The sequence below is a fragment of the Notolepis coatsorum genome (genome assembly GCF_963971535.1).
Source record: "Notolepis coatsorum genome assembly, chromosome: 5".
Classification (NCBI taxonomy): domain Eukaryota; kingdom Metazoa; phylum Chordata; class Actinopteri; order Aulopiformes; family Paralepididae; genus Notolepis; species Notolepis coatsorum.
This window is the reverse complement of record NC_140169.1, coordinates 112,918,677-112,940,630: the sequence shown is the minus strand read 5'-3', so window position 1 is coordinate 112,940,630 and position 21,954 is coordinate 112,918,677. Positions and strand designations below refer to the sequence as shown.

The 21,954-nt window shown below is 41.9% G+C and overlaps 1 protein-coding gene across 1 annotated transcript in view; it reads left to right on the top strand.

Annotated features, from left to right (window-relative positions):
• prpf39 (PRP39 pre-mRNA processing factor 39 homolog (yeast)) overlaps window positions 1-21,954 on the top strand; it is a 28,470-nt gene that overhangs the window by 502 nt on the left and 6,014 nt on the right. The window contains exons 2-11 of the mRNA XM_084314435.1: window positions 732-1,337; window positions 3,631-3,824; window positions 4,316-4,441; window positions 13,515-13,633; window positions 13,872-14,039; window positions 14,278-14,467; window positions 14,951-15,058; window positions 15,255-15,419; window positions 15,884-16,010; window positions 17,482-17,750. Coding sequence (XP_084170561.1) covers window positions 732-1,337; window positions 3,631-3,824; window positions 4,316-4,441; window positions 13,515-13,633; window positions 13,872-14,039; window positions 14,278-14,467; window positions 14,951-15,058; window positions 15,255-15,419; window positions 15,884-16,010; window positions 17,482-17,750 — 2,072 coding nt within the window. The remainder of the gene's footprint in view (window positions 1-731; window positions 1,338-3,630; window positions 3,825-4,315; window positions 4,442-13,514; window positions 13,634-13,871; window positions 14,040-14,277; window positions 14,468-14,950; window positions 15,059-15,254; window positions 15,420-15,883; window positions 16,011-17,481; window positions 17,751-21,954) is intronic.

Sequence of the window (21,954 nt, the reverse complement as noted above, 5' to 3'; positions counted from 1 at the left end):
GTAAATAAGTCACCGTTCTGGTTTCAGCGTGTCACCGTATATCAGGCACACATGTGCCTAACAGTTATAGTGAGTAGCGACTCCCATCTCGCCAAGTGCGATGTGCTAGTTGCTTTAAGTTAACGTTATGTAATTTCACGGATTTAACAGATATTCCGAGCATGTTATATTATATTAGCAACATCAACTAAATTGCCCCCCCCCCTTTGACAATAATGGCACTAGTAGGAAGTGTCTTGTTGCAACAGCTGCGGCTTCCAACATGGTGACCTTATGTGTGAGTTTGCATATCATCATCTCGGGTTTGAGCATTTCCACGGATGGCTTTTCACCTAACTGTTAGCTGCTGTGTTTGAAAATAGATTACTAGCTGTATATAGCTTAATTGCACAGTTATATCATGATGTCAATATGTTTAAGTTATATATTCCGGAAGTAGCTTCTCTTATCAGTGGTGTCATTTTGACATCTTAAACCGTTATTTTAGAGCGTTTTGTGTCAATATTAAACGGGCAAAGGTGGCTATCCTGTTTTCATATATTCGCACAAGTTCCCATGCACTTTATTAGATGCACGACATTGTGGAGAACATGCCCCCACATATACCCCCCCCCCCTCTTTAACATTTAACAAAGCATTATTTTTGGCTTTGATATACATTTGAAATATAATATGTGAGCAAAACAGTATTCACCTGATGGTCAAACTGCCGTATCATCTGGTATTCACAGACCTGCACCTAGACGAGCCCATGATGACGGGAATGCTGGACACAGACTCCCCCGACAGTGGGGACTCCCCAGCCATGGATGGCTCCGAGGACGGCTTTCTGCCAGACCTTCCTGTCCTCACCCAAGCCGCAGACTGGTCCATGGACAATGTTCCTACTGACACTCTCACCACCATCCTGCCTGAGGAGGACTCGTCTCAGTCCTCTGATCAGTCCGAGGACTCTCTCGTGGAACACCAGCCAGACCAGCAACAGGACCACACTGGGCTGAGATCAGTAGAGAAGGCGGTAGAGCAGTGGGACCACACTGGGCTGAGATCTGTAGAGAAGGCGGTAGAGCAGTGGGACCACACTGGGCTGAGATCAGTAGAGAAGGCGGTAGAGCAGTTCCAGATTGCCAGCGCTCAGCTCTTCGAAGGGGATGAACAGCTGCCGCCGCCGCCCCCACCACCACCACCGCCGCCCCCACCACCGATGGAGCAAGAGCACACAGAGCAGACCCAGCAGTCTTCTGTAGAGGACACAGCAGAGTCTCTGAAACACATTCAACAGATGAGTCAGGAGCTGACTACAGTTTCAGAACCTGCTGAACAGGATGGAGTCCAAGGTAATGAAATGAAGAATGCATTATCAACCATTGCCATACAGTACATCATATCATCCTTTTCAGATCTATGGGTATGGTGGTCTGCTACATGGGACTAGAATTGACTTCGGAATGATTGATTCAATAACCCTCGATACATTACCAAGTTGCTAGTTCACCGACGAGAGTCATGCAACAATTTTTCCTTTTGCATTGAGTTGATTGAGACTATTCAAAAAGGCCTACAGCCACTTTTGATCTCATGTCGGTCCATACCTCATGTCTTCTGAAATTAGATATCTATATATATATTGTGACAGACTCAGGGGTGTTATGAGTTGTCACTAGACTGGATTTAACCAAATACACACTGCACACAGTAGAAGCAAGTTTAACAGCAGTTTTAATGCTGTTTAGGGAAAAAGGAGGGGTTAGTGTGATCATCAGCCGGTCCGTAATTCTAGAGCAGCGTTTTGGTCCGTTAGCGGGGTTCGGTCCACAGAGAGCGGTTCTCGTACGGGCGGGGGATGATCCGGGAGAAGAGACGTTAAATGAGCAGCGGTTGATGCACAGGCGGGTTCTCGTACGATCAGGGGATATAGCACACAGCAGGGTCCTCCTTCCGAAAGCAGATAAAAACACGTGTGTGTATATATATATATAATATGGGTGGAACGGTTCACAAAATTGACGGTTCATTTCGTATCACGGTTTTGGGGTAACTGTTTTCGGTTCGATATACCTTGTTTTTATTTTTTACATTTTTTTTTTAAATGTAACACTCTAAAAATGTAAACATGCTTCTCATTTATTTAAAAAAATAAAATAAAAAAGGTTTACAGCGGCGGTGTGCCTTAAATAATGTTTGGCAGACCGAACTGACTGAAAAATATAGGCTACATTTGTCAAAGTGTATTAACTTAGTGCAAACAAAATAAAATAATTAAACTTTTCTATTTTTGTGGCCACATTATAGACAAGGGCCATCAACAGATTAGTTTTCCGCTTGAAATTAAAGTGCAGTATTTGAAATACAATGAAAGGAATATGGCTGGATTTCTTATCAAAAGGAAAAGTGTCATGGTGTTATTTAAAATAAACAAACAAATTGTACAAACCATGCTAACGTTATGATGTGTGTAGGCCTATGTAATGTTATGGCTATGTTTTTAAAGTCGTAATGAAGATTCATTTATAATATATTGCGCTTGCCATTTCCACAAACTGACTAGCACCTGCTGCCAGCTGAGCAGCCGGTGCGTCACCTTTCCCGGCTCTAGGGCTGTCTTAAATACTTCGAAGCTTCGTTGGCACAAGCTTCGAACACAAAAAAAATATATCGAATTTTTTTTTTGCCTCCAAAATCTTGCGCCTCCATTCCAATGAAACGAAAGTAAGCGGCGCCTTGACTCCACCTCTCTACAACAAGCATGTGGAGATTATCTGTGTTGAAAACAACAAGGACATGTGCAGCAGACATGTCGACGAAGAAGTCATCAGACGTGTGGTTACACTTTAAAATATGCAAAGACAATGCCCAAAAAGCCGAGTGCCAGATATGCCAGAAGAAAATGGCATATCACAACTCTACAACAACTTTGTCAAATCATAAAAAACGTAAGTATCGTTGTACACGACGGCGACGCCACACAAAACATTAATAAGGCTATGCCTATGCTGCTATGACTAATGTGTTACCAAGTTGGCTAATTTAATTGTAATCATCTGCTTTTGTAGGTGCATTGTCTGATATAATTATAAATGATAAATTAAATATAATATAATTGTTTGCTTGATGGAAGAAGGTTGCAACATAATTATATAATGTCATGTCGTTGGCTGTGAGAGCAGCCCCACTGCACCCAGGCAGCGCAGCCGAGTGAAACCTTGTTGGCTGCGTCACAGTCACGAAGGGGCTACTTAATTAATCCAATCCACTTTATTTATAGAGCACATTTAAAAACAACAGTTTACCAAGTGCTGTAAAAGTCCCACAACATAAGATAAAAAAGCAAAAAAAATATTTTAACTAATATCTTTTTTTGTAATTCTTTTTTCTCTCTCTCGAAGCTTCTAATTAAAATCGTTCAATTGCCAAAAAAAGCTTCGAAGGTCAGCCCTACCTGGCTCCCTGCCAAATGAAGATGTATATTTTGCTCATCCCGTGAACCGTACAATACACACACGCCCCGAACCGGGGAGGTCGTGCCGAACGGTGTACGGTTCGAATGCATACCGTTCCACCCCTAATATATAAACATCTGCCAGTGCCATCACAACGCTGTTTGACCCCTTCCTTGTATTCTGCTCCAAGATGAGGCCCAGGAATCTCAGGCGGCAGAGGATGTCATGGAGCTGGAAGACTCGACCAAAGAGATGGAAAAGGAGCCTGCTGTTCCAGAGGAGCCATACATCCCTTCTGAGTGTGAGAAGCTCTTCAAGAGCTGCGAGGACAACCCTGAAGACTTCAATGGCTGGGTCTACCTGCTGCAGTTTGTGGAGCAAGAGGTGAGTTGTTGCCATGTCCCAGCCAACAATGTAGGGCTGGACAATAAATCTGTATAATTGATTGTCTTTTACTAAAGATCATAATTATGTCTTTTACTAAAGATCATAATTATGATTATACACAAGTTATCTGAATTGATAACAGGCACACATATTGACCCAAATTCATCAGAAAATTGTATCTGAAATATTTGAGCGAACGTTGGTGTAAATAGCCGTTTTGGTTTTATGTCACACTTTACATTAACCACACTTCAATGAGATGAACATAAACTCGATTACATAACACATGATTACACTATGTGAGCAGATATTGCAATAAATATTGTATTGAGAAAAAGTGCTTATCATTATTGTGGCATTGATTTTTTCCATATCGCCCAGCTCTGGCTATTACAATGGCGTCCAAAGAACAGCTAGCCTATTACATAATCTTATAATTGTAATGCTAACTAGCCTAAGTTAAGATTTTGTTTTGCTTGTCCCAACAGAATATCCTGACTGCTGTGAGGAATGCGTTTGACTTATTCTTCCTGCGTTACCCCTACTGCTATGGCTACTGGAAGAAATATGCAGACATAGAGAAAAAGCATGGCAATACACAGGTTGCAGAAGAGGTAAGTACGAGAAACTGTTTTGATGACTCGTGCACTGAAGACTGCCTCTTGAACACCTGCTTCACTAGTTATATGAATTGGCACAATTGACCAAGCACGGTAGCTTAACCCCCTCTCCCAAAAACGTTTGTGTATATATCCTGGGAATTAAAGCCCCTTTCCCTGGTTCAAATCCACAGTCCAGCTTTTGGCAACAAGATGCAAAAATAATCACTGTAGTGCATTTCAGGTTTATATATATTTAAAAAAAATCGGACTAATGCTGAGCAAGTCCTGGCTTGTAATATTTGGCAGTTTTTGGAAACAGGTTTTTCTGGATGTAAAGATTATTATATATATATATTTTTAATTGATACGTCAATCAATTTAACCCCTTAACACTTTCGCGGCCACTGGGATGAGTCTAATTAATCTCAAGAGGACCGGGATATGTAAACAGACGTGGGGCTGTTTGTAGAGCTAAATCTATACTTTATAGTATTGCTATCTGTCCATTCTCATTGTGAATTGAGACCATAAACCGTCCCTTCAAAATGGCTTAAAGAATTTTTTTCCCCATCAATACGTTCTCATTTTATAGTGCCGTGAATATAAGCATTATACCGGATTTGGTCTAGTATATTTCCTGGAAGCCGAGATAATGGGCTAATAACGTTAAATCCAATGGCATATATCGTTATAGATACGCTCCAGTTAAAACTCAAACTGCATATGATCGGCACGATCCTCACGCATGTATGCATGAAAGGGGGGGGGGGGGCGGGGGACGTCGTTTCTGATTATTGATTACCAATAACCGTGTTAGCCTCATATGCCGAACGCCTGGATGGCTATCAAAACAACCGATCGGGATGTACTTTACGTGAAAAAGATCTTACCGTGGTCCGGTGGGATCCCCCCGAGCATTTCCCCGTTATCGATTGCCATCTGGTAGATCGATATGTCCATTGGCTGATGATAAATCCTATTATTGCATGGTGGAATCTAAAAACGTAATCCAAGCTACAGGCTGCAGATCCAGAATCGAGCTAGCATAAAACTCCATTGAAAGTAAAAAAAAAAAAAAAAAAAAACTGCATTATCGCGATAGCGCCCCTAAGAGGATCTGGCCGGTATTGCACCTTCTTGAATTCAAAGAGTAGGGTATATCTGCAGTGCCGCTCTGCGACCTTGAATAGGTTATTAAAATGGAATAAAAGCAAACAACTTGCCATGGATTTATCCGTGCTTCTGTCCACAACGGGTGGAATCGAAACACGTTGTTCGTCCCCATTGTGTTAAGCCAGAGGGGTCCGGTACCGGACCATAATGACATCACGTCATAAATACATCTCCTACAGAATGTATGAATTAATGTTGTGTTTTTTTTCTTCAAATGTAGCCAGGGACCGAAACTAAAGCCCGCCGCCCGCCAGGGGCGGGCTGTTTTTACCTTTGGCGCATGACACTTAGAGGGCTGCCCGCCGTGTGGCGTGTAGACGTGTAGTTCATAACGATACTCTTGTGCGAGTACAGATTATAGCCGCTCGTCTTTTTTTTCTCCGCCGCGAGATCGTTAAAAAACTACAAGTCCCACATCGCACTCAAGTCAACGGTCCAATCACAGTAGAGTGACGTAACTGGTTTCATGAGAAAAAAAGCAAATGACCAATCGGAAGCTATCATTTGGCTTATTTACTTCCATCTGCTCTAGTCTATATCGGACCTCCAAGAGCTAACGTTACTGTTTAAACAATGACCCAGTCAACTATTCACTTTTAGTTTAATACATGACGAGGCATTGTCTAACGGTATCTAGCTGGCTAGCTACTGATAGCTGCTGATATCAACAAATGCTCCAGCAATAGTCTACTCGAGTGCATAATACCTCCGGTCCCTCGTTAGCTAGCTTAGCTAGCTCACGTTGATCCATCTGTCCCAGTAAACTAAATTGTCTTAACGTTATCTACCGGGCTAGCAGTAGCTACAGATGGCTCCTGATATCAATGTCTTATAACATTGATTGAATGCGTATTCTAGCTGAGGGCATGTTGAATGTGATTTGACAAAAGAACGGTAACGTTATAAATAGGTCCAGCTGCATCACCGGAGAATCCTTGCATGCTGAATGTAGGGTCTAGCTGAATATAGGGTCTAGCTGCAGGGCCGGAGAATCCTTGCTGGAGCTGGAGGCTACTCAAGTATACACACAGACAGTGGAGCTGTTTGCAGATAGCAAGCATTTTGACTTATTGCGTGGTGGCGATGTCTTGCAGATAATACAACTACAAGTATGATTATATAATATATATTTTATTTAAAAATTTTTTTTTATATAAAATATATATATATATTTTTTTTTAATCAAAAAAATTTTGGCAGGTAAGAAATATGCTTGGCGGGTAGACTCTTCCCATCTACCCACCACTGGCCGGTGAGTCAAAAAGTTAATTTCGCTCCCTGAATGTAGCCAAGAGTAAAGACCCTAACCCTGTCAAAACAGCAGTCAAAGTGTATATTTTCAGCACTGTTTGTTTACCAATGGTTTAATCATCTTCCCTTTATTAATTTCCTTCGATTTTTTGTACACGTGATCTCAAGAAATTTTTCATGTCTGGTCATTTTTAGCATGCTGTTATTCACTGTCAAAGATGCAAAGAAAAATCATAAGTTATATTCTCCTTTTTGGTTCATCACAATTTACTCAAGCCTAGTAACAGACACACTATTTCTGACACTGGGAATATATTCCCCGAGATCCCTAGATGTCCCTAGATACCAAGAACATGCAAATGGACCTTGTAGAAGTGGAGCAATCTTCCATTTACTTAGGTATGTATTTTTAGGGCTCAGGCTTAACACAGTCCCGCCCGACCACAGATAAATCCGTGTTTCAAATCCAACGGTTGAGGACCAACCACGGACATGTCCGTGGCAAGGTTGTTTTGGCTTTTATTCCATTGTAATAACCTACTCGATGTCACCGAGCTGCACTGCAGATCTACCCTCCTCTTCGAATTCTGAAAAGTGCATTACCGGCCAGATCCTCTTAGCGGCGTTGTGCAAGTCGCGACTGAACTTTTTTTGCCTTTTGACGCTACACAAATTGATGGATATTTATCGGCTACTGCCCATCGGCACATTCGAGCTTATAGGCCGATTGCAGTCAACAAGGCACTTATCGGCCAATACCGATACCCGACCGATACATCGGTGCACCCCTATTCAGGATAACCTAAGATTAGCCGCGGAGCTAACGCTAGCTCCGCGGCTAATCTTAGATTACAGACATGGCAGACTATTTGATTACTTAAAGCCTCGAAACTGCCTGGGTTTTGGTCATATTCTCCCGAAATGCTCCCGCTGTTTGGCTGCTTCTATGTGCAGTTAAAACAACTCTAATACTTTAGAACCTAGTCATTGATTTAGTCAGGATAACCTAAGATTAGCCGCGGAGCTAGCGCTAGCTAACGTGAGCTAACGCTAGTTAATCAAGCTCACAGAGGGAGATAAACAGCTGACAGCTGATGGTACAGGTACAATAAAAAAGCGGGTGGGGGCTGTTGTGTAAACCTTGTACTCTTTAGTTCACATATAATAAGAGACGGAGTGTTTGTTTACTAGTTGGTAAGCCCATAGATATATATCTATGGGTAAGCCAGGCAGTACCATGCAACATACAAATGTGTCCGTGTAGCAACACAAGCCAATACCTTACAGGACAGGAGCCCGGGGAGGGAGCTCTGTGTGTGTTAGTGATGTGACGATTCATCGATTTGCATCGGTGCGCCGGCATAAACGTTCACGATGTGAGTGCACCGGTGGAATAAGTCCGCATCTGCAAAATTTCAGGCTGAACTCGCGATGCATCTTGTTGTAGCGTCTTTGCGTCGGTCAAAACCGATGCATTCATATAATTTCCTCTCATCCACTTCTGTCAGCAGTGCACTGTGACTGCACACACAGCAGATACTATTGCTTCGCTACTACATAAGGCGAGAGCCGCGTCACAGTTATCAACAAACGGTGGAAGTCGAGGAGGAGACATGAATAGAATTGATCAACATGGCTAACGCCAGTTAGCTGTTCAGCTAACGCTAAACTACAGTGTCTAACTAACTAACTAACTAACGTGACAACACCAGTTCCATTAGTGAGGAGGGGGGGGGGGGGGGGGGGGTATATTGAAGACTCTTGACAACAGGGGTTCAAAGATAACTTCACATTTATTGGCTATTCGTTTCTTAATTATATCGCTTCATGCATCGGCATACAAGCATCCAGGCAGGCTCTGTGTGGTTTACATCATAGTCTAGTGTGTGTGACATCATCAACTGTCGACGGCAACTCAGACGGGGAGGGTCTCTCGCTCTCTCATATAAAATCATTAAGTCTGCTATAAGCCATTGTGTGTTTTTAGCTAAAGTGGATAGAAAAGACGGTAGCCTACTATGCAAAAGTCTTCTTAGGCACCCAAGAGTTTTATATATAAATGGTCTTACAGTAGATTCTTTTATTTTTAATAATAATATAAGCTGCATATAAGGAATACAACCAAATCCTCTGTCATACCATAAAATTCTATCATTATTTTGCATCGTGTTGAATCGCATCGTATCGCCCCGAATCGCATTATGTTGAATAAAATCGTATCGTATCTCAACAGGGGGTGAATCGTATCGCATCGCCCGGTGCTTCAAATGTATCGTTAATGTATCGTATAGTTGGCACCGTATCGAGATGCGCATCGCATCGGCCTCAGTGATGGAGATGCACATCCCTAGTGTGTGTGAGACAGAAGTCAGAGGAATAACGACCTGTTGAATGCAACTACAGTTCAATAGATTAAATTAGTTTAAGATATTGAACTGTAGTTACATTCAACAGGTCGTTATTCAATAGATTAAATTAGTTTAAGAATAAAAAAATAAATACATTTTAAGAGAATCTCAAATTTATTTTAAGTGTAGGCTATAGTTAATGTTTTATTTTTTACAGTTTTTGTATTTTTCTGACAATAAATGACAATCAGAAATGTCAAGTTGCATGTTGTTATTCTAACCAGCTTAGTTCTGTTGCATTTCCTATTTATTTAAATTATAAATTGATCAGGAATCGATAAGGGGATCGATAAAGAATCGAATCGATAATGGAATCGTATCGATAAAATCCTATCAATTCCCATCTCTACATGTGACACTACTACTCCACTCTGCCTGTGTGGCTCCGACTTGCATAAGGTTACTGCATTCCTCAGAGTTTTTATGAAGGAATGCTGGCACTCCTCGTAGTCATACGTCATGGAAACTGACACCTGTCAACAACCGTTAGCTAATGTGAACTTGCTAAGGCTAACGTTACAGCAGTTGGCTCTGGTAGTGCTGCTGTTAGCCTGACATCACACTGTAGTTGAGCTTGGAAGTTACCTGTGATGCACAGCTTGCTTGTTTTCTGCAAACGCTGCCTTGCAGACTTGTCCAACTGTGGCAAAACAACGTCTTGTTTCTAAATTAACTTGTAGTCCATATATCTGATTCTGATACCTGGGAATGAGTGTGCCACTACTACATGCAGACTTCCGGGGATGCACTCATGCCAACTCTGCGCTGACTTGGTGAACATTTTCATAAACAGCTTAAATTTGGGGAAATTTAAAAGTCTGCATTGTCAGTAACTGCCTATGCCAATGCTTAACCTCTTAAGCCCGGAGCCCTATTTTCTGAAAATCCGCCTAAAATACATGCCAAGTAAATGGAAGATTGCTCCATTTGCATGTTCTTGGTATCTAGGGACATCTATGGACCTCAGTTAATGTAATCCCAGTGTCAGAAATATTGTGTCTATTACTAGGCTTGCTTCAATTGTGATGAAACAAAGGAGAATATGAATTATGATTTTTCTTTGCATCTTTTGACAGTGAATAACACTATGCTAAAAATGACCAGACATTAAAAAAAAACTGCCACTAAGCTCGTTCAGTACCTTCTTGAGATCACGTGTACAAAAAATCGAACGAAATGAATAAAGGGAAGATGATTAAACAGAAGGTTTTGTAGATGGAGTACTGAATTCTGCCATCCGGACCCATGCAATTTGAAATATTATTATAGAATATGAGGCCTATAAATGACCTTATTATAGCCAACTTGCACAGCTATGGATCGGGCCAAATCTACTCTTTCCAATGGCAGAGTTCAATTTGGATTTAGTATCATCAGGCGTGCATGAAGAACAGAGAATGAAATCTACTGTATGTACAGTAGGTTTTTTATTCTTGCGACAGCTCCGCCATTTTGAAACTGATTTCAAATCGGATGGTTGCTAAATGTTTACAATAGGGGAGACAAACTAACTGCGCTCCAATATATGCCAATAACGTTCAGTTTTGTGGTATATAATCCAGAGTAATAAGATTAATAAAAGAAATTCATACACAAGTAATTTGCTTGAAGGCAGCTAGAATCCGTTGGGAAGTGTAGTTTTTAGAAATTCCAACGCTCATTGAGAGCTCTGGATGTCCTCTTCTCAAAATGACTACAATCGTCATCATTCAGCGACGGCCGCTAATTCAAAATGGCTGATCTCCGCGATCAAAACACCACATTTCAAAAACCACAATCTCACTAATGGTAATAACACTTTAACCTATTAAACGTATTGCTGAAAATATACACTGACTGCTGTTGTGACATGGTTAGGGTGTTTACTCTTGAATACATTTGGAGAAAAAAAAATGATAATTATGTCGGACAGTCTAGACTCGCGAGAGTGATTTATGACGTGATGTAATTTGCGGTCCGGTACCGCATGGGTGGAAGAGGTTAATGCCCATGTGCAATTTCAGATTGATTGGCCAAACCCGTTGATGCAGATCGGCAGGCGAGCGTTTTATAGTAGGATGTATACTGTATATATGGGTATGTTAGCCATTCATGTAACTCTGTTACATGTTAAACTGCCTTTGACCTGTGAGTGCAGGGCACGAAATTTACTTTTTGACTCACCGGCCAGTGGCGGGTAGATGGGAAAAATCTACCCGCCAAGCATATTTCTTACCAGTCAAAAAAAACGCATTTTTGTGTCATATATATATATATATATTAGAGGTGGGCATAGATTAATTTTTTTAATCTAGATTAATCTATCTGCAATCCTGGATTTAATCTAGATTAAAATGGCTAAAAAAAAAAAAAAAAAAAAAATGCCGAAGGCATTCAAAATATGTGTGTTCTACCCAAATAATGACCAGAAGTAAGTCCTTACTTTTTCTTTCCTCCTTATGTTTCTCAGGCCAGGTGGCCCATTACACCATGAGCCCATCTCCCGTTTCCAAAATGCATTACAGACTGTTTGAAAAAGCTGTTTTGCTATGATAATTGGTAATGAAATATCAAAATAATGTTCAATAATACTTAATAATAATAATACTTGTGTTTAATAAGTTGTTTTATTCAGAAGTTAACACAAATAAATAATATTACCAGTACAGTATCTAGCACACTCTCAGGAGCAAAACAGAAAGAAGCATTTCAAACTTGAACTATGTGACATGGCTTGACTCAATCAGTCCAATCTCTATTTCTTCTTCTTCCACCAGTCACTCAGGCAGACCAGCTTGTTTTATGTAGCGATGTCTACTTATAGTGCCTATAATATTTTTCTTGTTGGGTGCCAATGCAAATCAACTGCTCCAGTGGAGTTGCTCAGTGGCCAATGGTGTCAACTGTGGTTGTACTGGGCAGCTTCCAGGTGTGAATGGAACTGTGTGAATGTGAAGCAGGGCGTTCCTGAAAAAGAGCATCTGTGCTCAGCGAACCTACCCTGGGTAAATAAATGATTTTCTTTTTTTTTATATTAATGCGTTAATTATATTATCGCGCGATAATAGTATTGCGTTAATGCAGCACGTTAACGCTGTTAACGGCCCAGCTCTAATATATATATATATAAAGAAAATTCAGTAAATTTCAAGTAGATGGGGTATTGTGTTGAAGAATACACTTCAATAAGAGGCCAGAGTAAAATTTTAAGCAAATTATTTTAATATATTCATTGATGATTGATTAATCAATACATGTCAATCTTAAGCTTAAATTGTAACCTACTGTTAAACATCATCAGACTCCTCACTCTACCCTCTTTGCAGGATTTAACAGAACATAATAAAATGTGAAGGTTTTATAAACCTAACTTAAACCTCCTCAATCATGTCCTCATCAGAGTCCACAATCTCATTTATTCACTACCTGTTTCTGTTTTTCTTTTTGACTTTGACTGAGAAAATAATAATCACACACAAAGGGATAATGGCTTATAGCAGACTTAATGATTTTAGAATATTTCAGATAATGAAATGAAATGGTTATCGACTATCCAGTTAGTATTTATAGTGTAGAGAGAGTATTTATAGTGTAGAGAGAGAGAGAGAGGGAGAGAGAGAGAGAAAGCGATATAAAGAAACCAATAGCCAATACATGTGAAGTTATCTTTGAACCCCTGTTGTCAAGCCTCGTTAATATAACCCCCCCCCCCTTTCCGCACTAATGGAACTGGTTTTGTGGACTCACTGACTGTGCTTTGAGCATTTCCAGGGTTAGCAGCTAACGCTAATTAGCTTAGCTTAGTCAGCTCATGGTCTGTGGTCTGTGTCCATAATGAAATGATAGGAAAAGCTCTGCGAAACGTTCTTTTGTTAGGTGGTCCCGCTCTCGCTGACGCGGTGGGTTTTCTTTTTAGCGGTCTGCTTACTCTTTCCATAGTTCCACATTATTTGTAACCCATTTAAAGTTATTAAGCTAACGTTAGCTCCCGGCTACAGTGCAAGCGGGCGCCACGGGCAGTCAGGACAGAAGAGTAGTGGATGTGACATTGGTAAACAAGCCACAAATTAGGCCTGTCGTAAGACTATAACACACCGCCGTTTTAATAATTTTACATGACTATTTGGTTGCCCGCCACATGGCGGACAGACCTCTCAGTCTCACTCGCCAAACATAAAATCTGCCCGCCAATGGCGGCTGGTGGGCTCTAATTTCATGCCCTGTGTGAGTGTGTTCGTTTTCTCCAGTCACGCTTGCTTTTCCACTGTCCTCAGGTGTACAGACGGGGTGTGCAGGCCATCCCTCTCAGTGTGGACCTGTGGCTTCACTACCTGACCTTCATCAAAGAGAACGCAGACCCCACCGACCTAGAATCGGAGGGACGCATCCGAGCGTGAGTCAAGAAATCAAGTTTGTTTTGAATATGAGACTTTACTGCACGGATGTGAGAACATTGTTGTTGATCCTCTCGCTATGCCTGACATTTTCATTTTCTGCATCAGTGCAGACGAGGGAGCTACAGTCGCAAATGAAAAACCGAGTGTTTGAAGCAGCCACTTTGTGAATCATGTTGTTTTGGTGGGCTAGAGAGAGAGCGAGAGACACACTCTTCTCATTTCCCCCCCACGCAGGGTCTACGAACACTCAGTGCTAGCAGCGGGTACGGACTTCCGCTCCGACCGGCTGTGGGAGGCTTATGTCAACTGGGAGACGGAGATGGAGAAACTGGCTAACGTCACAGCCGTCTACGACCGCATCCTGGGCATCCCCACCCAGCTCTACTCACAGCACTTCCAGAGGTAGGGGGAGAAAGCATAAGATATCTGGTGATGTTGATCTTGAACGTCTGGCTAACAACCTGGTCGTAATAAAGTTCTCTCTTATCTCTCTATCTTGTCTTGGATTAATATTCCTTTGTATCCCTTTTTTTCTTCTTGGAAGCGATTTAGCTTTGAAAACGTTTATTCCAAGTTCTGATTCCAACACTGAATAGCTGTACTTTGGTGTCTTTGGAAAACATGACTGTTATCTTGGCAGGTTCAAGGACCTCGTGCAGAGCAACAACCCCAAACACTTCTTGTCTGAGGAGGAGTTTGTTCAGCTGAGGGTAGAGCTCTCTAAAGCCAACACAGTAGCCCCGGCTAGCGAGGACGAAGAGATGTCCCCGGCTGCCGAGGACGTGGAGGAGTTGCCACCCGGCACAGAGGACCTTCCCGACCCCGCCAAGGTACGCCCCAACCCCGCCAAGGTACGCCCCGACCTCGCATCAGAGGAATGCATGCAAACATACCAGCGGCAGGGTTTAGCAGCTGTTTACCTTTTTGGTCCATGGAGAAAGAAAGAGGTTTTTGAAGGTTTCAGGTTTGAAGAAGGTGTCTTTCCCATCAGCAGCCCAAGCCAATGAATGCCTGGTGGGATTCAAGTTGGCATCCGGTCAGGGAATCGGCCGATACTGGGTCAGGATGGACCGTGGCCCGATGACCCAGTACCAGCGCCCAGGGCTGGCCACAGGCTGATATGCAGGGTGCATACATTGGTGCTCCTCCACAGGCTTCTTGTCTCGGGCAAACGCTCATGGTGATGTAAATTCTTTGGCCGCAGGACTCGCAGTTTGTAATCAAGTGGAGAATGAGATACTAGTTTGTTGACTCGGTGCACAAAGGGCGCTGACCATGTCCGTCTTTTGTTTGTTGTTGTTGTTCTCGTGTAGCGGGTGACGGAGATCGAGAACATGCGCCACAAGGCGATCGAAGCGCGACAGGAAGTGTTCAACCACAACGAGCATGAAGTCAGCAGGCGTTGGGCCTTTGAGGAGGGGGTGAGTGCATGTGATTCCTGCCTGCCAAGCAGAATAACGCTGAAAACTGCTAGCTACCTCAAAGATTTGGAGCCCCTTTTTAATTGTACTTAAAAATTATGGAATGGTTGGTTTAATTAGCAAAACAACTAACGGACGATTTTCTGACTATTTGGCATGTTGTCTTAGCATTGACAACACCTGATGATCTTTCCAGATTAAAAGACCCTACTTCCACGTCAAAGCCCTGGAGAAAACCCAGCTGAGCAACTGGAAGGAGTACCTGGACTTTGAGATTGAACATGGGACTCCAGAGCGCGTTGTTGTTCTCTTCGAGCGATGCCTCATCGCCTGTGCTCAATATGAAGACTTTTGGACCAAGGTAACCTGACCTTTGACCCCTCTCTCTCTCCCGTTGCCCCCCCTGCACCCCCCCCCCCCCCCCCCCCAATTAACGATGATATCACATCGAACAGTAAATCGTCTCCTGCACTCTTCTTTGCGTGTAACGTTGATATGTGACTGTATCTGTTGTATTAGGGGATGGCCAGCTTGCCACACAAGATTTGACTCCAGCATTTGCCAACTACTACGTTGCATCTTCTCCGTCTCCCACTACCTTACAGAAACTTATCTTATTGGTTCCATGAAGGTGCTGATGGGTTTACAAAGAAAATTTCTAAACGATCTTGTCAATGAAGAAATTCACATGTTCTGTTAAAAGCCAGAAGTTAAGGTTTCAAATTTGTGTTGTTCTTCCCCTTTCCGGTCTCTCTCTCTCCTCTTCTACTCTTTCTCCCCCCGCTGCTCTTCTTTCAATTCCTTGTTTCTTTTTGCACTCTCAAGTATGCAAAATATCTAGAGGGCTACAGCACTGAAGGAGTGAGACATGTCTACAAGAAGGCGTGTACCATCCATCTGCCTAAGAAGCCGCCCATCCACCTTCTGTGGGCAGCCAGTGAGGAGCAGCAGGGTGAGTGATACACGTCCCGTCAGAAGCAATTGACTCATCTGAAACCCTGCCATCAGGGTTAGAAATTAAAAAAAAAATCAAGGGCTTTTTTTGCCCCCCTTAATTGCTTTTCGGGGGCTTTTTTTTGTATTTCGGGGCACAAAATTTTTATAATGAAAATTAACAAAGATTATAAAACATTGTTGACACTTTTTTTTACAGTCTTCGTCCCTATGTTTGATAACGTAATGTTAATGTCTCCATATATAGGGCTCTACGCTAACCTTTTTCCCAAGGAGCACATGTGCTCCTAAATAAAATTTTAATAAATAAAATCTAAATACAAATTTAGGAGCACACAGAAATTTAGGAGCACAGTGACAATTGTTCAAGTAACACACACATGTGTGACATCATGGCTTGGTTTCATGTTTTGAGGTACCTTCAATTATCTGTAAATAAAATACATACATACTCTATCTAAATAGATTAAATATTATTGTCCCTGAGTGAGGGCAAGTTGTGTTGTTGTCTTGATATATCTACAAATAGCAGACGAATAACCGGTTGCCTCTGGATCAATGAATGTCTAATATTGAATAATATTATTAGATGTTTTATTTTTAACATCCCTAATTCCAACAGTCAAGAGGCTTGTTTCAAATTGATTAAAAACCCCACACACGCAACGTTTGTGAGTATAGGCTCTGGCCAGATCGATCAATGAAATACGTTGCGCGCTCAGCGCTGTGGAATGAAGGAAATGCGCATCGGGATCGGATTTGGATGTTATTCTTTTGGAGTTGTTACAAATGGAATGGTCTTTCCCCGCCGAACACAAGTTACTTAACGTTACACAGGTCGCGCTATGCAGATGCTTAGCTTGCTAACGCAGTGTAATGCTTGATGAGAGCAGAGCGCTCTCTCTGTGTTCGCAGCACCTCTCAAGTGCCTGTAACACGCAGCGGGCCCCGCCTCCCTCCTCCTTGGAACAAACATTCCACCCAAAAACTGAATTTCAGTCCAGTTTCAATCTGAACTATTAACAGCGGAGCTGTTTTGTAATCTTCACAATCACTCGTCTGTCTCGCACACTGCAAGTAAATGATTTTTCCGGTTTGCACACACACATATTATTAGGGGCAAATACGAGGGAAATGCTCGCACTGTAGAGCATATATATAATTATATATATAATTAGTAAACTGTCTGGGGCTTTTTTTGCCCCCCTTAACTGATTTTCGAGGGCATTTGGTCAATTTTCGAGGGCATTTTGCCCCAAGCCCCCGTTAATTTCGAACCCTGCCTGCCATCTTTTTTTGATCCTCCAATCACAACTGTTTATGTTATGATTGGAAGATGGAGAAAAGGGTGCAGGCATCAGAGTCGCTGATGAGAATATGGACAATTATAGTGGCCCCCACTGCTGGTTGTGATCTTATCTATTGGCAAAATGTAGTAGTTTGATTAATTTATTCCTGGTTCACCACAGGGAATGTCGAGGAGGCGCGCGGCATACTGAAGGCGTTGGAAGAGGTCGTCCCGTCCCTGGCCATGGTGCGGCTACGAAGGGTGAGCCTCGAGCGTCGCCACGGTAACCTGGAGGAGGCGGAGGCCCTGCTGAGGGAAGCCATGACGTCCGGGAAGAATGCCAGTGAGACGTCGTTCTACGCTGTGAAACTGGCCAGGCAGCTGCTGAAAGTACAGAGGAGCCTCAGCAAGGCCAGGAAGGTGCTGCTGGAGGCCATAGAGAAGGACCAGGTGGGTGTGGTGACATCATTAAAGATGCAATGAATCTAGAATGGCAATCGAGAGAGGGAGATGACTCATTCCATGTTGCAGCCCGTGTCAACCTATTCCTGAGTAGTTAGGAGAAAATCAAGTAGACTGCTGAGACGTATTATGTCATTTTACATTGAGTAGACCTTGGCGCTGACCTCGCTCGGATCCCCACCTCCTGTTCAGCTGGAAATGTTGGTCGCCATCTTGATCCTTCCCATTTTTGACAGATCTGGTCAATACTTCAACAGTGCGGGTCTATGGCCAACTGTCAATAGATCAGTTTTTTTCAAATTGGATGAGATGTTGGTTATTTGGACTGTATAAATGCTTGTGATTCGATAGCACTAGCTACACATGGCAACCAGTTATTAATGGTTAACCTGGTATGCTTAAAATATGCTAAACCAATGGTTTTGCAACTGGAGCAGTTCACCACGCATAGCAGTTTGTACTTTCTGTTTTAGAGTTGATGCGTTTCTGGGAGAACATCGTTTTCTGAGATGGGATATTGTTTGCCTATACATGCGCTCAAGATGGATCTATCACCTGACCAATGTTTCCCTGAGGACACTTTGAAATGAAGAGAGGAAGGAAGAACTAGTCGTCATGACGTACTGTGGATAGGGGGGTCAAAAGTTCTGCTGTAATGTTATCAAATAGGAGCTCCGCCCACAATGCTATTTAGAACGCTGTTTTGATCTGGTTTCTGCCCTTACATTTTAAGGCCACTCTCTTCATAAAGAGCCATAGTCTCAAACGAAATTGTAGCCAACCCCTGTGCACTACTTTCTCGTGCTGCTACAATAATTGTTTATAGCCGGGTAAAGTTATTTTTTATTTTGCCACTAAACTAACATTAAAAAAATATATATATATGTTGTAAGACCATCTCACAGACGTGGAATATGCTATTTAAATAAATATTGTCTACTACCACAGATTTTTATATAAGAAAAAACTGACTGCAGAAAAACTTTGACCTGGGGAGAGAGAGCTGTGTGTAAAAGGCGGAAGTGGTCATGCCTATGGCCTGCTAGAGGTTTGTGTCAGTTTAGGCCATGGTACACATTTTCACCTTCTTTGCAAATTTAGGTGAAAATCTAATTGGCTGAAAGTTAGATTTTTTTGTGGAAATATAAATGCAGCAGTAGTGGTAGGCTAGTGTGTAGCCTAAGTGAAATTGTGTTCCTTGGTAAGCTATGTTTAGGCAGGTGAAAGACAAATTGACAAACATAGGCATAAATGACCAACTAACAGTATTGGCATCTGCAGATATTTTTAGTAAACAATTGGTTAGTGATATCGAAGTATTTTCAAATTGGTGCGTCCCTTTCGTTTGACTGCTGCATACTATAATATAATGTATGTAAATTAGGGGTGTAACGGTACACAGAAGCCACGGTTCGGTACGTACCTCTGTATTGGGGCCACGGTTCGGTACGAGTTCGGTACAACAGAAAAAAAACATTTATTATTATTAATATAATTTGTTTTTTTGTTTTAATTTATATATTATATTTATGATAATTATTATTATTAAATAGAATAATTTTCTATAGGCTTGCCGTGGTAGTCGGTGATACTGGTGTCACTCTGTGTTCAGGCATCCAGAGTAAATGAATTGCCTAGTGCCCCTTTAACAACTTATAGGCTTGGTAAGTTTCACTTTCACTTCTAGAGAGGATTTAACTGCACGAGACTGAATACTAGAGAACAGATGACATGTTACACAACTGGCAGAGGCAGGGTTCGTACGGGTGCTGGAAATCCTTGAAAATGCTTGTATTTCAATGTGCTGTTTTAAATGTGCTTGAATTGTGTATAAAGTGCTGGAAAGTTATTGAAATTGTAATTGCACTTTATACTTTAATAATAAATCGCTATCTGACTGAATAGTTTGGTTTTTAGACAAAGAAATAAAATAAGTCGGAGCGACTCGCAAGCCTATTTTGTGTTCGCCTTTCATGCAAAATGAAATGTGGCTCGGCCCCACCCCGTAGTGTTTTTACCTGTGCCATCTGAGAACAGCGCGTGTGTGTGTGTGGCCAAAATGCCGGGAGGCTGCCGTTTTAATGAGCTCTGGCTCGGAGATATCAAATATGCAAAATATGCAGAAAGGACTTGAAGATTTTTACCATGGGGATTGGGGGAGTCTGCACGTTCGAGCCACGTTGAAAGGTGAGCCACTGAGCCATGGGTGTTATTAACGTGTCTCGGCCTGGCTCGCCAGGTAACTAAGTTCGAGACTACAAGTGCTCCACACCTGTCTCCGTAAATGTTTGTTATAAAAATACCACTTCAATAATCGAAATAGTCAAGTAACAGGCAAAATACACTAATGGAATTACAAACTCGTGTTTACCGGACTCTGTTTTTCACCGCAGTGTTGTAGCATGTAACGTTAGGCAAATCAACGTTAGCTAATTTCCTTTCATGTATTTCAAAACACGAAAACTTGTTGTGTATTGAAATGGTATTTTATTTTTATAACGGAACATTTACGGAGACTGGTGTGGAACTGGTGTGGAGCTGTTGTAGTCTGGAACGCAGTAACGTACTGTCTACCTGTATGTCGTGTATGTCATAAATGTTATGATGAATTGAAAATGGGGGACCCTGATGTAAACAAGACGAAAGTATTTCTCTGGTCTGCATCCCCTTAACAATTGTGTGTATTGAGCCATAGTGTATTGTACCCATTCTGCAATCTGTTAATAACGTTTTCAATCAAACGTGACGAGCCAGGCCAATTTTAGCATGTTTATTTATGGAATATGCAATCTTAACAGCTAACGTGACCTTTACAGTTAATTACATGGATAATAATGTTAAGGTAGTTGGTTCATTCCAGGCCATCATTAGGCTCAGTCTAAAATTCATAGGCAGTAGCCTATAAATGAAAATGAAATATACATTTATAATATCATAATGATCCATTTAGATTAGATGTCAACATTAAACAATAAATACTCTTAAAGTTAAGTGCAACCAGTGAGATTAAATTAATAAAACACTTTGTTTTATTTATAACATGCTGCTCCTTTTTATTTAGGGAAGAAGCATCAAATTCTGATGAAAGCATGTCTAAATCCAGGTCCTGCATTAGTGGATTATTTCCAGCAGACAAGCAATGCATCAAGCAGCACAGCTACATCCACATCAACAACCAGCAGTGTAGTGAGAGCCAGAGCAGCCAGTGGAGGAGCTTGCAGTGGAGTTGCCCCTCTACCATCCCCAGGCTCATCCAAGAACCAGTCAACCAGCAACACCACAGGCACCATTAAATCATTTGTTACCTCTAATCCAACACTTCAAGCTGAAATATGCTGGGCAACAAAAGCTGTAACCAGCCACTATTCCTACCATTCATGTAATGACATGGGGGCCATGTTTCAAACAATGTTTCCTGACAGTGAGATAGCAAAGCAATTTACTTGTGGGGAGAATAAAGTGGCATACCTCACCACATTTGGGATAGCTCCTCATTTCTCTTCCCTGAAAACTTTATTAACAGATTGCAGAATGGGTACAATACAGTACGGCTCAATACACACAATTATTAAGGGGATGCAGACCAGAGCAATACTTTCGTCTTGTTTACATCAGGGTCCCCCATGTTCAATTCATCATGACATTTATGACATACACGACATACTGCATAACACATCGGCTCAGCCAGGTTATATATGATGCCAAGTCTACATAATTTTGGTTGTTTAGCACAATAACATCTGATTTAATGTGATGGAAGAAGTGAAATAATCATTTTGAGTAAATATTTAATTTACCACAGCCGCATAAGATGCTGGAAAATCTTGAAAATGCACCTTGAAAATGCTTGAAAAGTGCTTGCATTTTGCCTTGGAAAAGGTGTACAAACCCTGCAGAGGATTATTTGGATTTAAACGCAATAGCAGTTCAACTGGAGTCGAGGAGCTCAGATGATCAGTCCGAAAAAGTGTTTATTTTTTTTATTTGATCAGCGTGAGTCCGGCGGGGGAGAATGTTGTTGTTTGTTTGGCGCGTGTGTGTTGGCGATGCACGGCGTGTGTGTGTTGGCGACGCGCGGCGTGTGTGTGTGTTGGCGATGCGCGACGTGTGTTGGCGACGCACAGCGTATTCTCCTTATGGCTGAGCACACCGCACCGTGACGGCCGTACCGTAGATTCGCGGGACGAATACA